The sequence below is a fragment of the Dreissena polymorpha genome, chromosome 2, assembly GCF_020536995.1.
Source record: "Dreissena polymorpha isolate Duluth1 chromosome 2, UMN_Dpol_1.0, whole genome shotgun sequence".
In the NCBI taxonomy this organism is placed as follows: Eukaryota; Metazoa; Mollusca; class Bivalvia; order Myida; family Dreissenidae; genus Dreissena; species Dreissena polymorpha.
Genome location: NC_068356.1, coordinates 141528193 through 141540763, shown reverse-complemented (window position 1 = coordinate 141540763; position 12571 = coordinate 141528193). Strand labels below are relative to the sequence as shown.

The 12571-nt window shown below is 33.5% G+C and overlaps 1 protein-coding gene across 1 annotated transcript; it reads right to left on the bottom strand.

Annotated features, from left to right (window-relative positions):
• Positions 1-9488: 9488 nt before the first annotated feature.
• LOC127869240 (uncharacterized) lies at positions 9489-11950 on the bottom strand. Its single transcript, XM_052411625.1, has 3 exons — positions 11665-11950; positions 10414-10598; positions 9489-10202 (listed from the first exon to the last, which is right to left on the bottom strand). Exons 1-3 carry the CDS (start codon positions 11723-11725, stop codon positions 9957-9959), a joined length of 492 nt encoding a protein of 163 aa, XP_052267585.1. The 5' UTR covers positions 11726-11950; the 3' UTR covers positions 9489-9956.
• Between the last annotated feature and the right edge of the window lie 621 nt (positions 11951-12571).

Below are 12571 nucleotides of genomic sequence, written 5' to 3'. Positions count from 1 at the left end.
CTTACGAGATAATCAGTTTTTAAATCAGTTCTATGTAGGTTTGCAAACTAAGATCGTGGTTCTCTCGATCGCCGATCATTCACATTATATGAGTTCCCATTTAAAAACATTCCACGTATACGAGATAATAAGTGTTATCAATCAGTCTGGTTCACGGTTAAAAGATAACATCGCGGATCTCTCGATCACCACTTTTCATATTTAATGAAATGCAAACTAAAGACGCAATTGTTTCATCGACTTGTCCACTCCCGCTGAACTACGTTACAGTGAGAGGTGCGTCTGTACAACAACGCGATACGGCGTCATAACTACAACGGTTTCGGCGTCTTTCCAGTTTGTTGACGATACGGGACGTTGTTTAAATAAATGGTAAATAATTGTAAATAACGGTAACGTTGAATAGTTTGTGTATGTGTAAGCCAATGTTTATTCCTATGTTATTGATGAAATAAAAGACCTGTATAGGCAACTCATAAAATCATTGGAATATAATTCAAAGTCTGACATTAAACAGGAGAAAATGAAAACAAGCGTAAGGCAAGAAAGAATATTGAATCAATCTTATCAAGATATGTCTCGAAATTTACTGCATGTAAGTGTAACGAGATAAATTTTGATTAATCAAAATGTTACGGCGTCTTAATATGTTTAAGGTTACATTATAGTATTGACGGGTACTAGAGGTTTCGGTAAATAATAAGTTCGGTAAATTGTATTTATACTGTTAATGTTGTAGAGGTTTCGTTAAAATGGATCTTTATAGAATAATACATACAATGAGGTGTTAATGACACCTATTATTGGCTTTAATCAGGGGCATATATTTGCAAACTTGTGATTAATTTTTAATTGATTAATTAAGGCAATGCCTACAGTAAAGAATTCAGGGGCATGAATGAGCTACCACTGAACTTTTTTAAAAGAATAATTTCAGGTACCAAACAAAAAATGAAGATTGAATTTAAAATGTAACTTTATTGAAAGTAAATTTGCGACTTTAATAAATCAATACTTAAATTTGTATAGCTTTGGTGCCTTTATTAAAGAAATATTAGTTCTTAACATTCTTTAAAATAATTGAGGTAATTAGTAACTGAGTAATTATGTTAATGACTTAATCAATTTACTAAATTGAAGGAATGCACTTTTTACAAATTGTGCATGAAAGAAAATAAACTCATGATATTTTTATTCCTTTATTAAATTTTTATTGACACATATAAATTTAAATAATTTACAATATGCAACATTTCAATTATATCAGTCTGTCACATAAACATATTTTTAAATTAATATAATATTTGCATTTTATAAACATTTACATAATTTGTAATACAAACATTTAGCACAAAACAAGCAGATTTTAAACATACAAGTACATGAAGAAACTTATCGCATTATTCACTGTCACGCAGAATTCAGTTAAATATCAACATAGAGCATACTAGGATTGCGTTAAATACAGAGAAGTTTATGTTGCGAGGCTTAGAACGCCGGGACCGCGAGACTTGGCGAGCGCTTTCGGTGTTCGAACCGAGCAACATATTTTTTTCTGTATTGAACGCTAATCCTAGTATTCTAATTATGCCATTTAATTTTTTAACGTGACATTTAACATAAATAGGTCAAATAACATTCATTAACAATAATTTGAATTCATTCTTAAAAGCGCTTAAAATCTAACGAATGTAACCATGCGTAGTGATATAGAATGTATTTTTTCTGGTACGCAAAATAGTCTTAAAAACTTTCACATAAAACTGTAAAACGAGCAAAAATATCACCATTTGCCTGGATTCAATTTTACGCAGCATGCAAAGTGTAACACATTACGACCGCGAAAAGAAGATTTTACTTCATTATAATTCATTTTATTTTCAAAGAAAATGATCAAAATCAAATATGGCGGCGATTGCTCCTGACAAAATGATGTCGATTTCAACATACATGTATAGGCAGATTTACACACAGAGTCGTTCTAAACATAAATTATATTATTTAAAACTATACTCGCCTTATTTTTCATGGACGCTGCAGATTTTGATGTCGGGTAAATCTAGCCTTGACATCCTGTAGTTTGTGACCCAACACAAGCAAATCCGTCATAATTCTATTAAACTTTGAAACACTTGTTGCAAACGGGTTATTCTTACTGAATAGACTTTCTTTGGAAAAAGAACAAAGACAAAGTTTATTCATCAAAGAAAATACCGTTACGTTTACGTACATCCAAAAGCAAAACAATTCGAATAGACTACTGAACCAAAATACATTAATATGTTCTACAGTATACAGACAACTTCACATTCTGAACATCAATAACACAAATAAGCTAGATCTACATGTAGATCTAAACCCTTCGTCTCACCGGTTCCATCCGGGGTTAGTAGTCCATAGCATATGCACTTTTTCTTAATTACATCAAGGATAAATTCACACGAAAAAATGCTCGTTTTCAATGTTTTATTCCCAAACATCGCATACTAGTTTCACATGTATGTAAAAGAGTGAACTTGATACAAATCATTGAAAAAAATCATCGTGACAGAAACTACAAGCCAGAAACAACGAATTAATTGGATTGTCTATGTTTAAAGCTTGACCTTCTTTCTTTTATTATGACTTCACGCTTGACAATGTCTCGATAGCTTAGGTAGCGAGTAAAGAAACATTAATAAATGAAAAGAAGGGTCATTATACCGTTAAACGTGTAAGTTTAAACAAAGAATTTTCCTGAGTTAACGCGTGTGTTTGTATATAACTGTCAAGACGCTCTAATCGTTGTTGTATCGCGTTGTCGTACAGACGCACCTCTCATTGTAACGTAGTTCAGCGGAAGTGTTGTCAATTAGAAAAACACGGATATGAAAAGTTGTTTACTATTTAACGTGAACAAGATATGATCTTTTGTTTATGATTTTGATTTGTATGATCTATACTGACATCGGTGAAGTATTTGATTTATTTGTATTATCCTTAATCAATTAAATTTTAACAAGGGACAAAATGTCACAAAACCAGGTTTTCAATTTGAAAAAAAGTCTAATAAACGGAGACAATTCAAAATGTGCATTGTTACCACCCTTGTGTAAGATTCAATATATTTTCACTCGTGGCGACCTTGATTTAAATTTGACATAAAGTCTGATTAAGGGAGACCAACTCAAAATGTGCATCGTTACTGATTGTTCAAAGTTACGCCCCTTGTTTCAAAATCAATCTATTTTTAGTCGTGGCGACCTTGACCTTGGAGATATTGACGTATTTTTTTCGCGCGAAACACCGTCCAATGATGGTGAACAAATGTGCCAAATGATTTAAAAATCTCACAATGAATGACATAGTTATGACTCGGACAAGCTCATTTATGGCCATTTTGGACCTATGAACTCAAAGTGTGACCTTGGAGATATCGACGTAATTATTTCGCGCGACACACTGTCTTATGATGGCGAACAAAAGCGCAAAATTATTTTAATATTTCACAATGAACGACGAAGTTATGGCCCGGAAGAGCTTATTTCGCCAGCCCGCCAGACCCCCGCCCGCCGACTTTCGCCAATATAATAACCAGTTTTTCTTCCTTCGGAAAACCTGGTTAATAATTTAATATTACTTTTGTATAGTAGGTTGTGTTTTGTTGACTTATGTATGCATTATGATTAAGACGGTGCTTTAACTTTAAGTAAGTCATTTTAGGTGCAGTTTTGTATACTACTTTGGCGTGTTAATAACGGCATTCACTCATAGCATATGCTTGCCTTTGTGTAACTATTGTAGGGATACAAAAATCTACAAACCTGTGGTCGTTATATGTTCATAATTTGAGAATTGATTATTAAAGTTAATGTAGTTTCAGTGTTAAAAACAATGTTATCTAACAATATCTCCAATGTCAAGGTCGCCAATTTGTCTTTCAGTGTTTTTACTCTCTTTCTTTTATGGCGGTTTAAGACATTTAGTCAATATCAGCAGCTACATCACAAGTTTTAACTCTGTAATACTTGTATAGTGTTTGTAGGTCAGGTTTTATATGTTTAATGTATCTATATCCTACCTAGTACCTTACCTCTTTGATGTACTACAATAGCATTATACTAACACATATATATATAATAGTGTATGTGATATAACATGCATTATTTAGTTTGCTTGTCTTAACATTATCTTATCAGTGATCTTAACATGCTTTATGTGTATGAATATACATGTACCCGTAAGTCGGTTTAAAAAGCTTATTAGAGCTTATGTTACCTGTTTGTGTATCCGACTTTGCAAATAAAATTTACTTGACTTGACTTGTTATATAGTTTCAAGTTTATTTGAACATTACATCCAGAAGGCCAAAAACCCAAGTGGACGAATTAAGCGTACAGTGTTTACATAGTAAATAATCATGATTATACAAAGTAATAATACATACAATTTCAACAATACATATATTAATAATTTTTACATAAACAAGGTCTTAATATGAAATAATACTTCTTACTTAACCAAGTAACACAATTCATGCTGTGTACATGTTTGATAATTGTAGTACAATACATGTACATGTACTCTGTAATTCAACTCATTACAATTATTAAACTGCATTGCAAACATATTGTTGTATATATATATATATATATATATATATATATATATATATATATATATATATCAATAGGCACGATAATATTAGATAACCTTCAATGAAAAGATAATAATGACAATTGATCAAATACATTCAAAAACAGTTTTTTATAATAGATTTAACAGGTCCTTTTAACACGTACATATATCAACGTGGTACATATGTATTATTAGCCCTTACTATAAATGATTTATATATGTAACAACATAATTTGTGCAGCAACGTTTTATTTTCAGTTGTTAGTAATTCAATAAATTTGATTACGTTAGGTCGATTTCTGTAATAAAATGGTATATACTGGGATCTTAATTCTGAATACATTCTACACTCTAAAACAAAGTGAAATTCATCTTCTAATGTGTTACAAATATGAAATATTCTTTCGCCTATAGGAACGGGAGGTTTGGCCCATCTCCCACTTTCTACATGCAATCTATGTGAAGAGCATCTCAGTTTAGAAAAACAAATTCGAAATTTTTTAATTGTGCACAAATCTAGATAAGGCTGGAACTTAAAAATGGCAATGTTTTTATATAAATTGGCTCTGCTTGAGTTGTTCAGTCTCTCATTCCAGTTTTGAATAAAATTATCATTTAATCACTGTTTAACATTTGAGATGAACACCTTGTCATTTCCAACATCATGAAACAACCATGTCTCGTTAACATATCTAGCAGATTGACAATTAAGAAGACCAAGTTCGCCATGTACAAAATCATTTTGTGTACATCTTTTTACACCAAGTATTTTTTACAGAATTGCATATGAACACGTTCAATAGACATACCACTAGAAAAGCCCCAAACTTCACTGCCGTAGTTCAGAATTGCCAATTTGGCATTAAAAGTCTACCAAAAAGATTTAATCTGTGACTCACAGAAAGGTCAGTAAATTTATGTAAATATTTATTCATTTTGAAAATAGCTTTTAATGCTTGTCCTGAATGCGTAGTTTGTGCTTCCGAAAAGGAACCTCCAGGTGTAAAAACGATACCGAGAAAATTCAACTTATTTTCAAAAGCAACCCGTTGACCGTTATAGTAAAAATGTTTTGAAGTTTGTCGCCCACCTTTTCTGAAAATCATGATTTTTGTTTTTTCAGTGTTTACAATAAGTTTCCAGCGCTGACAATAATCTTGAAGTAAATCTAATCCTTTTTGTAATTCTTCTGCTGTGTTACCGAAAATAATCATATCATCAGCATAAAGTAAAAGAAACATTTTAAAAGTATTAACATCAATACCTTCTATACCTTTAATGTAAAATTCTGACTCTAAGTCGTTTAAGTACATTGAAAATAAAAACGGGGACAAACATTCACCCTGTCTCACTCCAAGCATGCATTGGTAACTATCACTTATTTCGTGACAATGTTTGACTTTGGACTTGATCGCAGTATACATCGACCTCATGATATCAAGAATAGGACCACGAATACCTAACTTTGTCAATTTATACCATAAATTATCCCTTACGACGTAGTCGAATGCCTTAGTAAAATCTATAAAATCATAATACAACTGTTTACCATGGTTTAAAATGTGAGATATGAGTCCATGTAAAACAAAAATATTATCAACTGTGCTCATTTGGGACCTGAATCCCGCCTGTGCTTCTATATATTAATAGTAATTTTCTGCCCAAACACATATTTATTTATTATTATATTTAGTAGTATATTACAATAAAGAGAAGACGGTCTTCATCGATGAGTAAAATTAAGAAATAATTTAACTTTCAAAAGAAAATTCAAAACTGTTTAACAAGAAATGACATCGGGTAAATGGGTATACCATAGAAATATTGAATGCGGAAGAACCAGTTCGGATGAATTATACGAAGAAAATAATTACAACCACATTTTAAGGTGTTCATGTTAGGTTATGGACTGTTTCTCAAAAACTAACGTCAAAATTACGATTTAATTGAGAAATACAATCACATTTTAGACGCACGCTTGTATTTTTTCAGGGCATCGTTGATACTAATTCAGAGCCAAATATAACGGTATTATGACTTTTCAATGAATTAACACACTGACAAAAGAGACAGTGCACGTTGGTACAGGTGTTGGTAATTAAATATGTTTAAATGACAATTAGCATGTATAATTAATATTATTAATGTATAATTAATTATAATATAATAAATTGTCATTTAAATAAATCCCGTTTGATGAGAATAAGTAGTTGTGTGAAGTTCGAAATTTATCAGGCCTTCCGCACCTGAGGCTGTATTATGTAAGGACCACGATCGTGTTCCATACTTCTACCTAATTTGGTTAATAGGCTTACGAAATATGGGACAAAATTTGAAATATAGCTGCAATTTGCAGCTATTTAAATGTTTCTGACAGACTTTTTCCATTTTGGTATGGTCTTGTATTGTGTGTGTGGTACCTGTCCGGTACGGGGACTACTAGCAAAACTCTCATTCTTTCTGGAACGGGGTCGCATAGGTGAGAAGCGATTGAAGTAACAATTGCTGAAGCGTAGGTATTAATGCTTTATCGTAATGCGGTTTAATTTTAAGCCGTCATTTTGAAGTTTGAACCAGTCAAAAGTTTCGGAATATTCAGATTTCACCTTAGCATGCATATATGCACATAATGCAAAAATGTTGACATGCACTTCAAAAACACTTGTTAGTATAGATTAGAAGTTTTTTATAAGTGTACGTGTTTTATGAAATGCAGATTTGTCTTGATAGTGTGTGCACATGCGGCCACAGTATATGCGTTTCTTGCAAATCGCACGACAGTGCTATTGTTAATGTGTGTTTGGAACATAGTTAGGACTGTAAAAGAAAATGTATTCCCTTTGTCGGGCAGGCCTTCGCTGGGCCAAATAGGCGGATAATAAGTTCATCAGGCGACTTGCAGGTATGATATATAAAGTCGGGTATTTTCGGAGGCAACGGATTTTAATCGAATAATTCTTCAACCTCACACAGGAAGACCCATGCAGTAAGAGTACAGCTTTTCCGTGGACAGTGCTATATGCGTAATTGAATAATTGCCGATTTATTACGTCTTTAGAACTTTCGATGCTACACATAACAGACTATGGGTAAACAAGTTGTAGACCGGAAGATTATCGTTATATTCGTTGAAACATATTCATGTTTAAAACAGCGGTGGGCCTGTTGTATGAGTTTCTTTAAAATATTTATGTTAAACTGGTCCACAGCCGTCTTTACCTAAGTAAACATACGGAAAGGGCCGATTGATACCGAACGTTGTGTAATGGCAATAATGAACCACATTGCATTCGCTGAGTGGGTGAGAAAATGGTTTAAACTACTTTGAATTTATTCTTCATTGTCCGTTAAGCAAACTGCACATGCTTGTACGAAACACATCGATACATTGTAGATTTAAATTAAATCATCGGATATACAGCCTTCTTGGCGAATCAATCATGGCCAGTTATTCGATATTGTTATCGACTGCATGCGACATTCATTTTAAGATTTTAGGCCATGTTTAATGCACAATATAGATGTCAAAACAGGAATTTGTTTCGATTTTAGTAGCAAATCGTGTACATATCTTAATATATATTTTCCTCCAAAACGTTTAAGTATATATTTTCTCTTGATTTGTTTTAAATTTCGTCCTGTTTCACTCTAAGAGACGTTTCGCACCAACCGACCGTCTTGTCTGGAATCATACGATGGATTCAAAATGTTGGCTATAAAACAGTACTATAAATCATCAATTCAAAACGATTTATAGGGGCACAGCATTTATATTTGTATAAGGACCCCTATATTTACTAATGACTAAAGGTGAAATCTACATGCACCTTTGATGACTTCACACTAGAGTTTTACGGCAAATCGCTCTAACAAATCCATAGAAGGAGTCCTTAGATAGTTATTTAAATAAAACGTAGAGCGATAGTTTACTTTGGAGTCACTGGAACTTTAACCCAGTTTTCCCAGACCACGACTCATGTTACTACTAATCTACTAACACTTTTATTAGTAACATTACTAACATTTATTACAACGGTCCTAAAAACCTGTGTATTCAATTACTAATGTCTTTAAAGAAATCAAGCAAGTACATTCAGGGTGTCTTAAAGGAGAGAAATCTCAGTTTGTGTCCACTTCTTTTAAAACAGAGCGCCAACTATCAATATGAAATGACTAAAACTCGGATAAACGCCTTTGAGAGGCCATTGCTAAGAATTGAAATTTATAGTTTTTAACCGAATTCGAGGATCGGATTTGAGGCAACCGTTTATCAAACGAGTACACATTTAATATTTCCCATAAAGCGCAATAGAGATAATCGCCTAAATATCTTTCCGGTTTTCGCTTCTCTATCTTAGTTATAAACGTCACGTGAATGCATTTAGAGGATAGGTCTTGGCGGAACGGTGTGTTATTATTAACATCAGCACTCCACTTGAACGATTAATATAATGCATATTGCAAAGCAAGAAACAGTATTATGTGAGACCTTCTTTTTAACATCCGCCTTTTTTTATTTACGTGATCAGCTGTGATCAAAGTTTAAATTTGTATATTTAATTAATGGAACTTATTTTATATATGTATATGGCGTATCTATCTTACGACAGCATACATAAACCGAATATAAATGGCGCATAATTACTGTCAATAATATCCCTAAAACTTGATTAAAATCTTTGAAAAACTGTTCATTGTGTTTAATATTAATTTTTCAATGATTTGATAACTTACATTTATCTAAACGGAACTGCAGAGGAGAACGTATATCTAAACAAGTCGAAAAAATATGTTTTTCTGTTATGTGATTAGCGAAAACTAAAACCTGAAAGCTAAAAGTTCTCTGGGACAAATCGTTGTACAAATCTTGCTTGAAGTTTCATTTTTATTAAAACAAACTTGGGTATATTTTAAAATATAATGTATAGTATACATTCATGTGACAGCTTTTTTATTTTTGACACCATATCAAACATGTTTAGGATAATTGCACACACAGTTACAGTACTAATATTTAAAATTGATTTCATAATATGTAAAGACATATATTGCCAAATGCTCGATGTAACGCATATATTTTGCTTCGAAGATCCATCCATGTAGCAGTATGTTACACGTTTCTGAATGGTATTGTTTATACAATATACATCAATATACAAGAAGTCTTATTATAATACTGAAATACAATTGTTATGCTATTAACCGATATTGTGTGGGGTAAATGTTTCATATAAAATGTCAAACAGTCTTTCCATGTTGTAAGATTGTTTTACTATCCTATACCGTCGTAGTATTTGCTGTGGTGTGCCATGTATTTGTCACATGTTCGCTGTCGTGTTTTAATATTCCTTCCCGTTGTAGGAGTCGTAGGCAGCATTGGAGTCGAAGGCAGCATTGGAGTCGTAGGCAGCATCGGAGTCATAGGCAGCATTGGAGTCGTAGGCAGCATTGGAGTCGTAGGCAGCATTGGAGTCGTAGTACATGTCTCCACAGCGACCGTTCAGAACGTTAATAATGCTTCGGCAGGTTCCGTTAGCCTTCACCTTATGGGGGATGACCGTGATTTGCGTGTTAGTCAGTGGGTCCTACAAGAAAAGTTGGTGAATATGCGTTTACGTGATCGTAATTTATATGTGTACATGTATATATTGCGAGGTTAAGAATAAACCCACTTTCTTAACACTGGGGTTACCCACAAAATGTGTTCATTTTATTTTTACCTTAAATCACAAGAAGTCATTTACGCGTAATTTGAATATTAAAACTATTATTCTTATCTGAAGTAGTGGTGCATACCTTGACGACGTAGTGACTACCGCCAGCCGTGACTTTCAGCCCACATTGCTGGGCGTATTTACGCAGGGTCTTGCTTTTACAGTCGCCAGGGTAACTCAGCCCCAAAATGTCTTCGTAAAGGTCGTACAGGTCCCTCTCCGCGAGGGCCTCGTAAGGGTCATAGAGGTCCCTCTCCGCGTGCAAAACTGTAATGAAAGGACCTTTATTATAAATGTAAGGAATGTAACTAATAAACATGCTTACAATGAGAAGTAATATGAGCATCGTTCTGGGAAAACTGGGCTTAATTCATGTGCGTTAAGTGTAATCCCTGATGAGCATGTGCAGTCCGCACATTCGTATAAGGGACAACACTTTCCACCTATACTGGATTTTCGTTTAGAAAAGACCTCCTTTATACTTAATTTTCCATAAAAGCGGTAAGTTTCGTCCCTGATTAATCTGGTATTATCTAGGACGACACTTTAAACGCAGTTTTCCAAAAATGAGGCTAACAAAAAAGGTGAGAGGCAAGCTGAACCAAGAGGAATGGACGCTGATGCAAATACGAAACAATACACATGCAATAACAAATGAAATACTTATATTTTGAAAATATGATGAATTTAGATTCTAAAGCAGATGTCTGTCCTAATTGTATTGAGGGTGTTTCGTTATAAATATAATAAGCTTTAACCCATTATGCCTAGTGGACTCTCCCATCCTTCTAAATTGGATCAATGTATTCCCTAAATTAGGGATATCTTGTATATTTATTTCTATATTTAGAATATTTCTTACAGAAATTCCTTCAAGCAAAAAGCGCAGACCCTGATGAGATGCCGCATCATGCGACGTCTCATCTGGGTCTACTCTGTTTGCCAATGTCCTTTTTCTAGACGCTAGGCATAAATAGGTTAACCGAACATTGTACACGCATAGTTATAACAGTTTATAATGGGTAATGTGACAATTAAAGATTTTTTTAAACAAAGTAATAAAATAAACACACAAAAGTTCCTTTCCGCTGTCGAGACTGAGTAAAAATAAACACTTCTTTTTGTTCATGATTCAATAATAAACACACAATTGTATTGATATCATTTGAGAGAATGTAACATATTATAAGTATTTAATTGAACATTTTAGAAAATTATCATGCCTTCATTTCAAATAACCAAACGCAAACGTTATCTGATTGGAATGTTGTAGTTAATTGTCGGATAAATTATTATACATAGAAGCTATGTTTAAAATACAGATCGCCCTTACCTCTGGCATTGCAGACTGCCACACAGACAACAACAGCGATCAGAACTATTAGTTTGTCCATCTTAGTCACTAAGTTGATATGTAATGAAGTGATGTGGACTGAATACACGGGCGTATTTATACCTTTAATCCGTCAAACTTTAAAGTGACAGTTTCACACTTTGATACAAATTTCGATAACCATATATCCGGAATTCATGTTTGGTTGAAAAATTGATCAGTCGGATGTTATACTTATTCTCTATTAACTAGAATGTATTCCTTACACATTACAAACGTATTCAACATATTAAATTTAATAAAATAGTAATGGTTTAAAAACTAAAGACATTACCACATAAGTATTACATTGGAAAAGAAAAAGTTTAGAATAGTGGTCTTAAAATATAAGCACGACCCTTTTAACGAATATAAAATATGTTTTATGTTGTTTATTTTCCACTTCACAAATCATTGACCCTCATTTGCGATAAGTGATTTGAAGTTGTAATACTCTCTGGCCATGTGTTTGGTAGTTCAGGTCTTCCGCCTCAATATCCCGTTTCAAAAGGATGTAACACAAGTGTAGATCCGTTTAAAATGTTCTGGAAAGGGTTTATCTTCGATGACAATTAGTACTGAACTGTTATGTTCCGCAGGACCAAAACAGTTTACGATACTTAATGTGCATTTAATAAATGTAATGATATATCTCATGTCAAAATATATTTGTTGCCAACACTTCACTAAGGCTCAATGTCGACCTGAAATGGCTTGAAGTCACCCCGGGGGTGACTAGAAGCCGATTCATGTCACCCTGGGGTGACTTCAAGCCGATTCGAGTCACCCGGTCGGCTTGAAGTCACCCCAGGGTGACATGAATCGGCTTCTAGTCACCCCGGGTGACTTGCGGGCCATTTCAGATCGA